At 39.7% G+C, this 17,674-nt stretch overlaps 1 protein-coding gene across 3 annotated transcripts in view; it reads right to left on the reverse strand.

Annotated features, from left to right (window-relative positions):
• Positions 1-1,199: 1,199 nt before the first annotated feature.
• The window catches only part of IQGAP1 (IQ motif containing GTPase activating protein 1), a 74,604-nt gene continuing 58,129 nt past the window's right edge, over positions 1,200-17,674 (reverse strand). For all 3 annotated transcript variants that reach the window (XM_067305831.1, XM_067305832.1, XM_067305833.1), the window contains 12 exons: positions 17,172-17,312; positions 16,993-17,077; positions 14,501-14,733; positions 13,580-13,712; positions 13,093-13,195; positions 11,470-11,605; positions 9,500-9,587; positions 8,828-9,040; positions 7,546-7,712; positions 6,287-6,409; positions 5,247-5,355; positions 1,200-3,676 (listed from right to left, as the gene is read on the reverse strand). In XM_067305831.1, the coding sequence (XP_067161932.1) occupies positions 3,563-3,676; positions 5,247-5,355; positions 6,287-6,409; positions 7,546-7,712; positions 8,828-9,040; positions 9,500-9,587; positions 11,470-11,605; positions 13,093-13,195; positions 13,580-13,712; positions 14,501-14,733; positions 16,993-17,077; positions 17,172-17,312 (1,645 nt within the window). In that variant the 3' untranslated portion in view covers positions 1,200-3,562. The remainder of the gene's footprint in view (positions 3,677-5,246; positions 5,356-6,286; positions 6,410-7,545; positions 7,713-8,827; positions 9,041-9,499; positions 9,588-11,469; positions 11,606-13,092; positions 13,196-13,579; positions 13,713-14,500; positions 14,734-16,992; positions 17,078-17,171; positions 17,313-17,674) is intronic.

Genomic DNA, 17,674 nt, shown 5'->3' on the forward strand with positions numbered 1-17,674 from the left:
AGGGTTTGGCATGTTTAAAGGCTGGTAGGAGCTTTGGGGCACTATTTGGGGGCCCTGGGGCAGGGCTTGGGGATATTTGGGGTCTGTGAGGCCACCACAGTCCCATTGCAAGTGGCAGGGAGGACCCTGGTCCAGCATGACACCTGTGGGAGCAATGTCAGGGTCCAGCAGTGCTGGAACTGAGCAGCCTGCAGGACCATCTGACAGGGCCTTGCTGTTTATTGTAATCAAATCTAAAAACATCTGTGTTAACTGAGAATAAAGTGCAGTTGTGGGCTGGCTTGTACTTGTCTTACTGGGACAGAGCTGGACAGTGCTGGGAGGGATCTTTTGGGGGTGCTACAGGGCTGCAGGGGGGAGCCTGGTGGTATTTGTGACTGTGACAGGTCCCTGAGGAGTCTGTACCTCTGCCAGCAGTGTCAGGACATCTGCCCCACTCCCCCACAGCATGGAACATAGGGTGTACAGCCATCCCGGCCAGCACTGGGAGTATTTGTACTGTTCAGGCAGGATTGGGGGGGCCAGTAGCTTTAGGGATTACTGATGGTGATGGGCAAGGTTATGGAACTGGGGGATTTTGGGGGCTGCTTTGTGGGGGACATTCACTGTGCCCTTGGGAGGGTTGGATTTGCACACAGGAACCTGGGTGGGGGGAATTCCAGCCCAGTGGGGTGCTGGTGCCTTGGGTACTGTGTGTGGGTCTCCCTGTGGGGGACCCCAGAGGAGAAGGAAGCCTCAGAAACCTTGTCAGGGATAAGGAGCTTAAACTTCATATTCCTTTTCAAAATCTCTTCTGTTTTCCTTCTGTCCATACTTGCCACATAGAGGCACTCTTAGGCACCCAGAAAAGCAGATGGAGGGCTACACGGATCCCAGAGGGGTCCTGCAGGCAGGCAGCTCACACATGCGCACTGCTGCCCACCCTCCTTGCTGCTGGCAGCCGGTGCTCCAGGCATGGGCCGTGTAGCCTTGCTGCTGCTCTCCAACATCCTGGGAATGGGCAGTTCAGCCCACCATGGCTGCTGCTCCCTCCAGTGCTCACCTGGCAGGAACTTGGCCTTCCTGTGATCGTCAGTGCTCCCCCGTGCCATGGGGGCAGTTGCCCCTGTCACACTTCCTGGGGCAGGAGTAGAGCTCGGCGGCTTTCTCTGCCAAGTCACCACTGCCCTGCACAGTCACAGTTCAAACAATAGCACCCGTGGGGACAAATGACCTTTTTATTTTGATACGAGTTACAAAGGCAAATTTTACCAGCAAAGAAAGACGACATGCCTTCTTTTTCTAGCTACTCCCATGGTAAATACAATGGTGTAGGGGGATAAGCAAAGCTAAACTGCCAATAAATTACAAAATACATATATTCAGTGCTGAGTCTGCATATTTCATCAGAGCTTTTTTTTTTTTTTTTTTTTTTTTTTTTAAAAACACATACTGTTACTCAGCTAAAATGAGTAGACTCTTTCCCATTTTTTTATGATTATTTTCAAACAACCAGTTTGGTTTCTTTTTTTAATTTTTGCCAAAAGCCTGATTTTTTGATAGGTGTAGGCAATAAGGCGATTCTTGTAAAGCAACTGGTAAGGATGCTTCCCCCAAGGGTACTACGCTTGATTAGTAGAAGACCGCTACTAACACCTCGTTACCTCATCCCATCCTTGGGTTACCTCAGCCTCTTTTGGGCTATGGTTTAAAAGGTTTTGGCAGACTTTGGAAAGTGTTCTTTTTTTTATTATTTCCCTCAAAGGGGTGGAGACTAATCTCTGTGACTTGAAAGCTTGAAGAGTATAGCTGTATTTCTCTAGCAATCATTCCATAATGTTCTACCATGATTTTCATCATCCTCAATACAAAGAATTAAAGTCCTTCTGTTATATATCAAATTCAGAGGCAGCTAAAAATTTATGCAAGACCTATTCCTATGTCTCACCTCTTCTTCAGATACCAGTGGAAGAGAAATCCAATTCTAAGGTTTCTCTCTTTCAGAAGATGATCTACACTATAAGTATGTTTCTTGGTTTTGGTATGTAAGAGGAGGAACTTTTGGTATTGGGAATAGCATGCACCAATATTAAAATATATTTAACTACATTTTAGACATTGCCAGGCTGAAATATGTATTTAACTCTTAAAGGATTACAGAAAAGTTATCCTCAGACATGCGGCATTTCAAATACTGAGTGGCTTTCATTAGAAAAAGATCCGAACTGGCATAACTAATTCAGTGCAGATCAGAGATAAGACAGTTCAACTAAACCCAGCTATCTGATAGAACAGCGCAAGTGACCTACGAATAATTTAAAATTTGCATTTCTGAGAGATCTCCCCCCCCCCTTTTTTTTGGAAAAATCTTAAAAAGTGGTGGGGGGAGTATGTTTCTGGGGCAAACATCTTTAGCCTACAACCAATTTTAAGGCCAGATTTTTTTTTAAGAGTCTCTTTGCATTTCTGTTGGATATAGCAGAACAGCCAGCACCATCACCTAAAGTGAATTAAAAAAAAAAATCTAAGCAGTAAAAAAAAAAGGGGGGGGGAACTTAGGTATAGCTGGAAAACTGAAACTTTTTAACAGTTGACCTATTTAAGACAGTCATCTTCCTTTGACAACTCTACAGGTAGAGCCTAGCATTTATTGCATCAGATACAGATATATGGAGCATTGCTCTAAATTGGAAAAAAGGCAATTTTTATATTTCAAATGCAGTGCAAGCAACACTGGAAATTAACATTTCAACAGACTTTTTAAATTTTCCTACCATTCTCCAAAAGGCTTTTCCCCTCCATCCTTAAGCACTAGTAAATACATTCCACAGTCCCTCTATTTAAGGGGCCACCTGTAAATTATTACAGTGTCATTAAGAGAAACAATTTGAGAAAAATGAGCCACTAAAGCTGTTCTATCTGGCTATAGTACATATTCACGAATCATTCAGCAACCATTCTTCACACTTAACAATTCCCCAGTCTCTAATGGTTCTATCTCAGCAATTGGCTGCCACCGCCACCACAAGCTCACATACAAATAGGTAACCTAGACTTTGACCATTTTTTATTTCATTCCTTGCTGTTAGAGAATAACCAGGATCTGAATACAATCTGTAACCTTTTTTTTGCTTTCAAAAAGAGGCAGACTGATTGCTCTGTAGTGCCAGCTTTCTCTTCATACAAGCAACAAGAATTCAAGCCTTACAAAGCACATGCTTAGGCAAATAAAGCACCCAGTTGCCCTATGTCTAGTCTAACATTAGTTTAATCCCCAGTGCCCTGTAAAAATACATTCTAAATTAACCTCCTCTCAAGGGACCTTCAAAGTAGAAGATAAAGATCATAAAGATACAAGAAACCAACTCCCTGCAGACTCGGTCAGGGCTGTCAATTCACTGAGGTTCTTAGTCCTCCTTCATGATACATTTGATATACTCTAGCAAGGCATGGGCATATATTGATACGCATAGCTATAGCCTTTCAATATAATGTCCTTGATTCTGACAGCTAGAGGAGACATTAAAAGATGTGCAGATTTTTCTTTTATCTCCCCTTTCACAGACTTGCTGGCAGAGGTTAGTTATTTCCCGTAAAATTTCTTATTCAGAAGGAAGATCAGAAGGTTGACATTTACTTTTGCTCTGTCAAACAGTTTCATGACTGCAACGCCTTCATACTGCAGCTGCAAAAGATCCTACCAAAGAGAATACATTTATCAGTGAGGAATCCTCCAGAGCTAATAGAGAATCTATAAGACCCTAGGATATAGTGGGGTTTTTGAGGGACATCTCTCATGAGGCATACGGCATAAGCTAGGAAAATGAGTAACCTAAAGATCTACCAACACTGCCTGAAAAATAAAGTCGCTCTAAGACAAAAGATCTTCATTTTTTAATCTGTTTATAAAAAACATTTAATTGAAAACTGTGAAAGAGGGTAGAAATAGAAAACAGTTCTAAGAAAGCCAAATTTCAAATCTAGACATCTCCAGGCTTTTCATTTCCACAATTGCCACAAAGTTGTCGTAACTTTTAGAAGGGGTTTCTCTATGCCTAACCATATTATGTACCTGTGAAACATTATATTCCACAGCACGACTTTATACAAAAAGACTCTCCTGATCTATCTCATCAGTGAACATGTCAGCAACCCCACTCTCGAATACTACATACTGGAGGAGGTGTTCAGCTAGTATTACTGGAGGGAATAATCTGAATAATCTGGGTCTTGCAGCTGTCCAATCTGGGTGACACTGGAATAAATAATTATAAAACTACTTCTCCTGTTTTCCATAAAAATTTTGACAATGACAATGTAACTCTTTTTACTGATGCCATTGGTAATGCTATATGTGGATTAGTGAGGGCAGTTCCCTCACTCCCAGTATATTTGCATTTTCTGCAAAGCAGTGCTACAAAGGAGTAGTGGCATAGCAATGTGTATGTATGAGAAGTGAATGACTTGGGGTAACCAAATGAACAGAGAAGTTCACAAGCAGCTCCAACAGATTAGAACTGAAAGGAACTAGAAGAGTCCTCTGAGCACATATATGGGATGTGCAGAGCAGCTGTGCCTCCCAGCAGCCAATTAGGGAACATGTTAAGGAGATGAGGTGCAGACTTATGATGCACAGCGCTCCTGCACATAATCTATTTCAAGATCCCTGAGGCATTAGAGATCAAGAAACCTAACGATGCCTAGGGACCAAATTTTGGGGGACGTGCAGAAGTGGAAGAAGTGGACAGACACATCAGGCATAACAGTACCAGTGTAGGAGGCAGAATGGAGGCTGTTTGGGAGAAGTTAGGTCTGTGTGCCTTTTCCAGTACTCTGGAGTAACTAAAAGCTGAGGCCTCCCAAGAACTGGGCAGCTAAAGAAACCAGTTAAGGGCAGGGTGGCAGAAAAAATACCAATAAGCAATGAGTGGCTGAAGCCAACACGCCCAAGCCCAGCTGACCGCTGCAGCAGACTCCTGATCTCCCTGCTGTAATGGAAAGTTGTGAAGTGCACGCATGCATGCGTGTGACTAGGAACACAGATCGATATCAGGAAACAAATTAGCCTGAATCTCCCACTTGCATTACATCTGTTTCGCCTGCAAAAGGGTTGTTTTCAAACACATTTTTCACACCGCTCAGGCAGAAAATGTGTGATTAGTATTACAATAAAGAGTCTGGCAAGTAGAAAAGGTATTTGCTGGCCATACACAGCCCACAGAACTTATATACCATACATTTTCAATGTTAAACAGGACAATTCTTACCTGGTAATGTAACATAAAGGTTTCCATCTGTACCCCCATGAATTTTGCTTTTACCTCAAAGTCTCCTACTTCCTCTGTTGGACTGATTTCAAATATCACATTTTTAAACCTATGAAATTTGAAAAATGAAAACCACAGTTCATTACTGAACACACAATTCCTAATGAAACAAGGAGTGAATACACCAGATGAACTCAGAAGATAAATTTCCAAGAATCCCATTCTTAACTCTAATTCTCTATCCCTATTTAGAATGAGACCATAAAATCCAACCAGACTCAGCAGAACAATGAATGGAAACTTAATATAGTCTATTTCTAGTAGAGCACATCTTTATAAAAGCAGTAATATCCTATAATAGGAAACAGGATACTTCAGCACATGCATATCAACACCCCACTTTAGCACACGTGTATCAACACCCCATTCAGTGCACAAAGCACAAAACAGCATTCAGGTTTGGAAAAATTCTAGTAGCAGGTAGCTTCTAAATATTCCACAAAAGACCAAGGCTAACAAAATGCAGTTGGACAAACCCAAGCTAACAGTAAGTTGATTTTTCAACACTGAGAGTTCTAACTATTGGAGCAATTCACTAATTCATTTGAGGAGGTACCCTTCCCTGATTGGGGGGGTGGGGAAAATCATCTTTAAATCTTGCCAAACCTCTCTATCACAGATCTGCTTCAGTTCACCCAGAAATAACAGAACTGAAAAGAGATCACTATGCGAGGTTTCCTGGCCCTCGCTACACAGGGATGCCAGCCTAGATAATCAAAACAATTTCTTCAGCTTTGACAGCTAAGGCTACAAACAATGCTGAATTTCAAGAGCTCAACCATAAGGCGATCTGTCATGATCTCAGACAAATCTCAAGATCAACAGAACACAAACACTCCTTGCAGCCCCCAAAAGGGATTATGTTCCTCAAGTCTGAGCAAGTTACAAGTAAGAGACAAAAGAATTCAGCATACCTGTTTCCCTCTTCCCCCAGGAAAGTTACTTGCCTCTTAAGGTTAGAGTTTTAAAGAGAAACTCACTGGTTAACTTGCAGGTCCTCAATCTCTAATAGCACTCCCTTCTCATGAAGTCGAGCTGCCGTATATTTTAGAGAAATCTTTTTACTATTTTTGCCTTTCATCTCCCGAGGTTTCTTAGAGACCCTGTGAAAAATAGATGATGAGTTAATGAGTAGAGAAATCCAATTTGGGTGAGCGGTTAGAACAGTATAGCTAATAAACTGAAACTAACACAGCTGATAAACTGACTAGCAGAAATACATCATCTATCTACATAGCATTTGTAGCTTGGATGTTATTTGGGGCAGAAGCCATGTCTTTATATTTTAGAAAAAGAACAAGAGTACGTAACCCACCTAATGCATCAAATCTTTAATTTCCTACTACTTCCCAAAAACTCTTACGCAACAGGAGGAAAAGAAAAAGGAATGGTACTTTATAGGAAGCAGTCCCATTTATCATTAGGCAAAAGTGAATCTTCTTATGGTTAATAAGGAAATTTCTTCAAAACAGGAAATTCTTTCTGCAGCATGTTCAGATAAAAAAAAGTTACACAAAAGAACATCAAAGGAACTGCTGCTTTATGTCAGAATGACACAAAGTGGGATTTCTCTCGCTTATGTCAGCTGTCTGAAAGCTAGGTGTATAGGCCAAACTGTCCCTATAGCCAGTTGCCAGAGATAGGCTCCTCCAAGAGGGCAAACAAACCTTCCCCCCCCCCCCCCAAAAATAAAAATCTCAGCCTAAAAAGGACTATGGTCCACCGCCTGTCAAAGCAAAAGGAAGTGATGAATTTAGGAGGAAGACATCACTTTTTGTCAGGAAAATCCCTGCACCCGAATTGTTTTCCACTGAAATAACCAACTCCTTTCAGGACAAAAGATAAGACAAATCTTAATCAATGCTTTTAAGTAATCAAAATACAGAACTTAAAAGCTAGATTATCTTCATTCTCTGCTTCTAGAAAGAATGACAGGACAGACTGAGCAGCAGATGCATTATCTGGGCACCTCACTTTATTCCCCCTGCCTTTACACTCCCCTCTCCCAGAGGGACCAAAATTATTTAAAATGTCTTTTTGACCCCATGCAGGGCACTGCCCTTTACCTAGTATTTTCCCACCACTGTTAAGATCCTTCTCTAGGACCATTAGATTGGTAAAGAGCTTACACCAGAACCTCTGAGCAGATGGCAGTCCCATTCTTCTTAGCAACGACATACAAATTCATTCTTTAAGGAGCGCTTCTAGAGCCACAGCTCCAAGGTCCCAAGATACTTACTTGCCCTTGCTTGCCAGGTTATCCAAGCAGGTTTTGATGTAGCTTTTGTAATAATCCACTTGTTCCTCATAAAAGGTAGCTTTGGAGTTCAAGGCACTGTAAGTCTGCTGCAGCTTCACCAGCTCTGCCTTTCTTCTCTGACGGTATCTACGCTGATTTCGGATATCCTACAGCACAGAACGAGACATGCAAAGACTTAGCAGCCACTGCTGGATGCTCTCCGGCAGTTGCTCAAGCCCAGTACATTGAGACAGACTATTTGAAACACACTGTTTTGATTTGGCTTAGCCTTGCTTTAGGTTACAAGCTGTAGTGAGATTCCCCAGTCATACTTGCCCCAGTTTAAGCATCACCACCTCTTCTCCGTGTTGACTATTTATGGAACTAACCAACCTTCCACAGCAGTTCATTTGAATGTGTTTTTGCTTTCTCAGACTTAGATGCTGTCACAGTTGCAATGACTAGTGTGGGCACTGACAGTAGGGGAATTTAAGGATTGCATCAACTTCTACCTTCTCTTGGTAGAAAAGAAATCCTACAAATCAAAAACTGTAATCATATCAGTGCACAAGATTTCCTCATCTTTCTTTGTTAGTCAGCCATTTTTAAGCATATGTTACATTAATAACTGAACAAAAAAGTGTCGCATGGTCAAGTCAACTTCCTTTTTCATTTCTGATGCTTATTAACTACTTCATGATCAATTCCAATCCAACTTCTAAAGGTGATGATTTATTTACTTTATGTACATAATCTTTCTCACACATTACTTGGGTAAATTTGTGATATAAAATACATCATCACCATAGTAATGTACAACAGTATGAGACCAATTTTGAAAGACTTTTTGTCTCCCCCTTTATATTTTAGGAATTCTTGGATGAGTATGTTTAAATAACAATATTGGTTAGGATTTCTTTAAGTTATGTGCAAGGTTTTCTTGTATAAATAAGTCTGTAGAGGCACTATTAGTGAAAAGCAGCAGAGGGAAAAGAAAACCCCAACACATTAGAGCTTCCCCCAAGCTACAATATTTTTCCTTACAAAATGCCTGAGATCCTGGCAACACAACCATTTGAGAAGACATGAATTTCTCATTAAGATATATGACTTTCTAAACACAAAGAGGTGAAAACCCAGCAGCAAAAAAGTATGTTTCATGTCTCTAAAGTAACTAATGCAAAACTTACTTACTCCTGAAAACTCCACAGACCCGTTTCACAACACTGCAAATTGTGGAAAAACACAACCATGACTACTAGGAAACCACTGACGGGAATACCTTTGCAATATCGTTGATTAGTTCCTGGTATTTATTTTTTGCATTCACAGTCCCCAGTTCTGTCAACTTCTTCAGGCCTGTCTTGATTTTCTCTTTTTTTTCTTGAAGATTTAAATTGCCGTCTTCCTTTACAGATACAGACTTTTTCATCTTATCGGGAGTTTTAGCATCACGAATGGCCCGTTTCTGCATAGCTCTTTGATGCTCTGCTTCCTAGGAAAAAAAAACAACAAAAAGTTACAAGTTTCCAAAAAGACTGATTTTAAGGTGACTGGGAACCAGTCGGACTTCCAGCATAACACAGGATAGAGAATTTTGCTCAGTTATTCCTTTACTGAAGCCAGTGAATCCATGTTTGGCAAACACATTCACGTATAGGAACCAGCAGTAGCCCACCTGCTGTTTAAAACAGCCTTTTAGATAGCTAGCTAGCTAGACAGACAGACAGATATTTAGCAACTATCGAAGAAGTTAAGCTTACACATATAATATATTTCCATTATATTCCCTTCTCGTTATTGTTACACGTATTTCCAACATCAACATGCCACAGCCCCACTGCAATACATAACCACTAAGCCTCGATGCAGATTCCCAAGTATACCCACAAACATCTGGATAGACAATAATTTCTTAGTCCAAAAAGAATGTAGGGAAACAACTTCTTCATACTTGCTCTGAGGTAGCTGGAGTTTCTAAGATTTCAGTCAGTGTTTCTCCTGGTTGGAAGCGAATTACATCAACAATTAAACGCTTTGTACTGCAAAGAAACCAGGGAGAATAGAAGAGAACAGTTAAGACTGAAAGACCTTCAATATTCTTCTTGCCCTGCAACAACAACAACAAAATGTCACTGACTTCTCTAAAGTCGCATTTTCACTGCATGCACACTTGGCCTATCATAAGCCAGACCAGATCCCCGATAACACTGCGTAAAAAAGTAAATTACTTTTCAGAAACTAGTTCCCTGCAGGGTGTCCCTATGCAGTACACAGGATTGCTCCCCAGCACCTTCTTAAGTACTGGGAATGTTACCCTATATATTCCAAGGCAGCCTCAGTACTGCCACCTGGACCACAGCAGCTGCAATTCTAAGGTGAAAGGCAAAACAGGTAGCAGCAACAGCAATTTCATGCAGCCAGAAAAAGTCTATAATAGTACCCATCCATGAGTGCACTTCAGTGCTTTGTAACAGGTATCAAACAACTGCATGGGGACTATTTTCTTACATATAGAGCATCTGAGCCCAACTGGGTACCTGTCTCCAATCTGGAGTAAGACAGTGTTGTTCCTTGACCTCAGCTACGATTTAATCACAATCAGTGCCCAGTCTGATGCAAACTGTCCCTGAAGCAGACGATGAAACCAAAGAGTACCTTCGGTACTTTGCAGTGAGGTTGTCATTATTTCTGGCATCACACAAAGTCCATCAACAATTTTCCTTATGATCAATATCTTAGATTACTACAGGCACATGCCCAAAATCTTTTCTTTTGTAATCAGTGTTAGCTTCTTTTGGTGGGCGGGGAAAATACCAATACATCTTTTGAGAAATCCAGTTAACATAAGTTCTTCTTGGAGGCCTGACTTTCTTCTGGGAGATCACTGCTCTGGCAAATCCCAGTGTAAGCCAACCTGAAGACTTCTCAGTTAAACTATCTAGCATCTGAGCAAGAATGTGTATTCATCAGAGCAGGTGAATATGCAACTGAATGCCAGAGAGCTGCTCTACACATCTCAGCAATAGGGGATTGCTTAAAACTGGCCAAGAGACAGAAAATAGTACTAATTCCCCCCAGATGAAGAGTCTGGCGATAATGAAATCCCTGACTGTTCATTGCTCTCTTTCCATTAGGCTAACATCACTTCTTTTCCCAAAAAAAGCTATTAGGCTTCATTGGTAAGAGTCAGGTTTGAGTAATAGAAAGTCTAGAGGGAAGGGGACCACATCAAACTAAATAAATCAAAAAAAGGACAATAGCAACAGCAAAAATATCCTAAGGAGATATTTCCCACAATCAGGGAAAAAGCTACAGGGAAAGAAGCTGATTCTGTAAGAACTGGCTAATTTAGCAGTACAGTACAATACAATATTACTCATATGTACTAGACATTTGGTTACCCATAGATTTTCCATATGTCACTCATTTTGTATTGAAAATATTTGCATAAGGCATTATATAGGCAACACAAACATCAATACATCTAAATTTTAGATCTGCAGACTTCAGAGTTAAAATTAAATTGTGACGAACACGATGAATTATTTCAGATAGTCTTTACGAATTATTCACATGCAGGAAAATCTGCCTGCTTTTGGTCTCTCTCACTCACATCCAGAAGGTTTCTTTTCTGACAGTTTTCCCCTCTAGAACCAGCAAAAAAAAAAAAAAAAAAAAAAAAAAAAAACTTTTAAAGGAAGACAAATTATACTTTGACAGAGAACTAAACAGAACAAACTTAACAGCCACAAAATTTAAAGGACATGGCTACAAGCTCAGGGTATTTTGAATATCAGCCCCATCTTAGTTTAAATTATATTTCAATTCTCTTTTATTTTCACATGCAGATTAGCTGTAAAGATTCAGCTTCTACCCTCCTCATTCTCCGAGATATGCGCCAGGCAGTTACCGCTCACTCACTTCAGCAGAATTGTCCTTGCATCCATCTCTGCATTCTCATCACCAGGAACATCAAATTTATTAGTGAGCGTGAGAGAAACCTCAGTCTTTGCTAGCATTTCCTTGTTGGGGTCATTAACGTTGCCAGACCCTTCCCCTGCCAAGTGGAAAAAGGTGTTATATTTGATTGTATTCTTCACATTCTTGACTGCTAGAGCTTTGTAATTTTTCTAACTTAACAGGACACAGAAAAACAGCACTGCTTCCCACACTGTTAAAATGACACTTCGTATGCCAATAATGGATTTTTTAAAACATTATCTTGAATATGTGACAGGATTTTCTTCACAAAACTGACAATGAGTGGGCCAGGAAGAGAAAGGTACCATGTAATCTCAAGTCTGTAGGCCTTATGAACGGGTATGCCTTGCACACTGTATCTTAGCCTCTCTGTCTCTCTAATGAGAAGTCTACCTGACCTGCCAAAAATATGTAAATAAAAAATATCGGTCTGCCTCATTGCTCGTGTCTTCATTAGAATGAATTTTTAAAGCAAAGAGTAAAACCCTTATTAGAAACCAACCCCGTAATCTTCTATTAAACAAAGCAAGCTATTCTGTCAAGAGGAATTTTTGTTGCTTTAATTTTGTCTGAGCCTTCTGTCAGAACACTTGTTAGGATGTTTTTTTCCAAACACTTGTCCCCCTTTTCCAGAGAGATAGAAAAAGATAAAACTGAAATATTAACCACCTCAATACAATACATAAAGGAAAATGAAATGGGGGGGGTGGTTCTAGTTAAACTCAAAATCTAGGTTCTCTCAGATAACACTTCCTCTGTTCTTCATGAGTGCTTGCAAGAAAACACGTCATCAATCATTCCTTTAAAAAGCTCTAACCTTTCTCATCAATGAATTTACAAATAAACATTTTGCTATCAACCATCTTCTCCAAAACATCCTCCCCCCCAGCTAGCAGATTTCATGCTCCCAATAGCTGCAACGTGAAAAACCAAGGAAGGAGAAAGGCTCATGCAACTTTGCAGTGTTTGTGATATCACGGAGCAGTGAACTGTAGGGTCAGATCCAGTTTTTAGAAAACTGTCACAGATTAGCAACAGTAAAGTTAGCTCCTTCCTCCCCCATTAGAAGAGGATAAAATTCTCTCCTTTATCAGATATTCATTAATGTACAGAAATAACTGAATAGGAGGGAAACAGTTGTCCCTACCAACCATACCAAAGAGCCTTACAGGAACACATGTTCCTTTCAAAGTTCAATAATCTATATATTACATTACAAATATAGATCTCTAGAACGGAGAACAAATCCTTTCAAACAAGCTGGGGCAGGGCGGGGAGCTCCAACATAAGGGAAGAAATAAAACACTTCAAAATTTCTTTCTGTCTTCTAGAAATTCGGGGAAGCGGAGGAGGATGGAGGAGAAAGAAGTGAGGTTAGCGAGGTTGTTCCTCCAGGGTAACAAATTCTGTTGCGAGAAAGAATAAATGAACAAATTTATTGCTGCTCTCTTAGAGCACCTGCTTTCAAATGACCTATGATGATTCCTTATATGGTTTCTTTATTGTACTTAGGATCATTTATGGGAATATCACATATTTCTTAAGTAAAATAAAACAGATCACCTATTAAGGACTCAATAGTAGGAACCTCTCCCAGATCATCCAGCAACTCATGAATTGGATCATTGTGCTCTGGAGCAATTGCATCTTGATGGTCTAAGAGCAACTAGATGAACAGAAAGAAATTGTTTATTTTTTTTTAATCACAGATCCTTTTCTAGCCAATGGAATTATTTCACTCAGAGCTGGTTTCTTTTAGAAAAAGACCTTATTTCATTCAACTCCAAAGTAGCAATATCAACACTCAAAGCTATGCCATTATCATATACATTATGATATACTTATATACTTTCAAAACAACTTAGAAAAACCACACGCAAATTACTGAATTCTATAAGTTGACAAGCTCTCGTACACTAATGACAATTAGCTCTTGCACACAAATGACAGTTTTCACCTTTAGATTTGGTAAGCTGGGTTTCAACCCAAAAGTAGAATTTTCTTTGTGAGGGCTGCTTATAAGGAGCAAATGTAACCAATGCATACTTACAGTGTGTGTATTGATGATTTCACCGATGGAAATATAAATAATTGGTTTAGTGAGAGTCACCAAGTCAGAATATTCATCAATATTAAATTTATCCTGCAATTCAGGGACCTCACAGGCAGCCTGAAAAAAACGTCTTCGAAAAAAGGAGGAGAAAAGAATCAATATAACTCTATGAGTCACATGACATATCAAGAGCATTAACTCTCTATGACAATCCCAAGAAGAATCACTCTTCTATAATCTTCTGTGCATCACAGCATGCTACAATTCATCAGCTTTAGCATACCACAAAGTAACCTCGTAAATTTAATTATTGTTATTGAGCATGTTGATATTGGCTCATTTTCAGCATCCACAGGACAGGTCTGTGACTCCAGGGACTGTGTTCACGCATCCTCCTGCCTTCAGTGCAAGAACACTCCCCACTCCCAGCAGCCTTTGGTTTTCTTCATTACAAAACATGAAAGGCGTAAGGCAAGAGTTCTGGAATGAACCGCTGATTTTACTACATAAACAGCAAAACACCAACCCACTTCAATTTCTGAGCACCAGTTAGCTTTTACATGGAGGCAGGGTTCATATGGGGAAAAAAGAAGGGGGTATGTCCGTATTAGTTGTCTATGTCCATAGTATTGCAATAAATACACAGAAAGGCAACCTTAATTTTGACATGTCATAAATCAAAATACTTGATTGGCAATCTCATTGCCATACTATGTATGGTTTGTGAATTCTAGGTACGCATTGTATTTGCCATCGTCACCGATGCTTATGGAACTCTGAGTGCAATCTCTTATTTTCAACAGACTGCTTATTTGACAGAGATGGAATTTATCATATTTATAATTTATTATTACTCCTTTTTATTTGAAATGTTACCATCTGCCAAACTTCCCAACTTAGTTAGCTATGGTCTTCTACCTGAATTTCTGATATGACTGTGAAAGGTATTCATTAATGATGCTTAGATGCGCGTTGTCTCCCATGAACATCTTATTGGAGGCAGCATGCTGTAACATCTTTGCAATGGAACCAAGGTTTCTGCGTTGATCTGTAGTCAGCTGACCTCCAGCTGAAAGATCAATGATGTCGAACGCATCTGGTGCGACAATGGCCGGATTCATGTAGCGATAATAGAGTAAGTTGCCAACAATCTGGGAAAAGTTGAGTAGAGAAACATGTCAATAAACAATGGTATAGGTCACAACTAAATTTTATTGAAACTATTCTGACTGTGCTTTGATCAATTATTTTTGTGCAAGCTGTAGGCCCATTTCAAGATTAAAGTCCTACTGTCCTGCCATATACAAGCATATGCTATCCCAAAGAATCTACAGTTTAAAAAAGATTAAGATGCAGTAGGATGGTAATCACAAAGAGGGAAAAACGAGCATGACTAGTAACAGGAATATAAGGCTGCAGATATGCCTAGGTATAAAGATTTAAAATTTTAATCTATAAAATGTATGGACAGAAGATATTAGCAAGTTACCAACAGACTACTTATATGATCATGAGACAATTTACCATGGGAATTAAACAGAGGTGAGTTAGTCTGACAGAGGGCAGAACAATGACTGTACAGAGGAACCTGGGATTGTAGTCCAAATATAAGACAAGAGCTAGTTTAGAGAAGTGCGCAAAACAGGCTGCCATCTCCAATAAAGCAAAAATGGTGAAGCAGCACGGCAAAACAAGGAGCTAAACTGAGAAAACTAGTGGCTATTTTCCATTCTTTCTCCCAACTCCTTTTCTTTTTCAGAATAACTCAGTAAGCCAACAACATTCTCAGATACAGTCCCCCAGTTAAAAGGAAGCTAGTGTAACTGAGAAACCATGTAATCCAGAGATAACAAATTCAGAAGTACAAAAGAAGAATGGCATTTGACATTTCAAAATTCAGTTTACTTAGTTAAATGTGAGCAGCAATAAACGTCAAAGAACCAAAAATAAAGATGTCACACCATCCATATGCTCACAAATATACTTCAAACCTTTGATACTTTGCAAAAGTTATTCCAGCAATAAAAAGGAATTAACACAACACGCTGTTGTAAAACAGTAATTCTCACACTGTGCTCTAGTATTTTCTGGTGGTTCACAGAAATTTGTAGATGGCCAGGTCACAGAACCTTGGCTTCTCCTGCTTTCCGTGTGACTTAAATGCACAGAAGAGATCAGGGGTCTGAACAAACAGCTGAAAACAGAGATAAACAACCTAGCCACTACTAAACAGTGGAGGAAATTATTAAGCACTTTCAGAGGTCAGCTTTTTGACAACTATTTCATGCAAAACACTGTCGTACTCCCTCAGGTTATGTCACAGGATTACAACAGTCAAAGCTGTTTCACTAAAGGTAATAAGAAAACGTGTCTGTGAGAAAAATCATATTAATAACATCCAAACTTAGGGAGTGGGAGAAGAGAACAAAAGGTATTACACAGGTAGCTTTTGTTCCTAAAAATCTACGTGTAGTCATTGCACACACTGCAGTTTTGACTTTCATGTGGACAGTTACATTGTTTCCACGAGGACTAATGAAAACCGCAGTTTTCCACCTAAATTTACAGATGGAAAAAATTAATTCACCTGCATAGAAAGAATCGATGCCTCAGAATGGGAAAGCACAGAACTAGAAGAGAGAAGAAAACAGCATTCAGATTGGTAAATATTTTTTAATGAAGTAGAGGCAGAGAAGTTTAAAGAGACATTGTCAAGTATTCTAAGATAAAAAGTTTGTTTCATTAACAAGCAAAGGATTCATGGACATAAAGGCCTTCATGATTACAAAAAGCTATATATAAAAAAAAAAAGAAATTTCAGTGAAAAACAGAAAGCTATACTCATTTGAGAGTGCCTACTCTGAGCATACTTCTAGTTCTCCAAACATATTGAAATGTAAAATACAAAACGGACTAGAAATCATGAGTTGCTGCTGTTTATATGTCCTAGAGTGTCACAAGTATGGAAATTAGGCACATCAGAATTTTTAGTACAGAATTTTTTTTACTTGACATTGTCTCTTTAAGAAAAGACCAACTAGCTGTGATCACTCCAGCAAAACCAAGGTTTACTTCCTAGCAGCAAGAATACCCCAAGTCCAGAAACCTAAAGGACCAAACATCAAAGATATTAAAAGCAAAGCAGAAGCAAGAGGATGCCTCCCTTTGAGCACTGTGTTACATCTCAGGTGTTGTATATGAAGCTAACAATCAAACGCCCAATGTGAAACATTTTATATCCTTAATAATAAATTAAAAAGAAAAGTGCATCTGCTGTATATACACTCCAATCCACACACACACACACACACACACATACGTGCGCACGCATGCACACAGGAGAAGAACGAGATGCTCTTGCCACAGCCAAGCTGGCTGGCAGTTATTCTCAAAGGTGTTCAGGTCCTCACCTTCAGAAGCTCATCCTCACCAGCATCAGGGAATTTCTCATGCAGGGAGTCTTTTAGCACTTTGGCAATGAAGCGCATTCCATAACTTTGGAAGAAAGAAAAGGCAAATAAAACTGCTGCTAGCATTTTTATTACATCAGTAATTTCTTCAGAACGGTACAGTGCTACACCAGACTCACGGGATTTTGTCCACTGAACTAACAATAGCAGACAGGAACTTGTCTGTCACTGTCCTCATGTTTCTGATTGAGGCATCCAGGCGCGTCCTCACCTCTTCATGAGTTAGTGCTTGCTCAGGTGTAACATCATATGGCAGTTTGCTATTTGAAAAAGATCAAACATATGAAAGTGAGTATTTCTCAGGCTAGCATATTTCAGAGAGAGCGCTAGACAGAATTTCTAGCTAGAAACAGAAACAAACTAGCTTACATTCACTTGGCTGCCAAGGGCTGAGCATTGCCTTCAATCCACCTTTTAGGCACTAGAAGAGCTGGGGATTTCTTGCTTTTACTTTCGCTGCTTCCCTTGCACTGGACATTGTTAGAAAAGACCCAGCTAACTCAAAACTGTACCTTTTGTACAGCACAAAGACATGCACTCTAGGCAAAAAATGTGCTGTCTGTGACATGTAGTGTTTCAGGCTACATATAAGTCAGTGAAACAGCAAACTACTCATTTCAAC

The sequence above is a fragment of the Apteryx mantelli genome, chromosome 15, assembly GCF_036417845.1.
Source record: "Apteryx mantelli isolate bAptMan1 chromosome 15, bAptMan1.hap1, whole genome shotgun sequence".
Lineage (NCBI taxonomy): Eukaryota > Metazoa > Chordata > Aves > Apterygiformes > Apterygidae > Apteryx > Apteryx mantelli.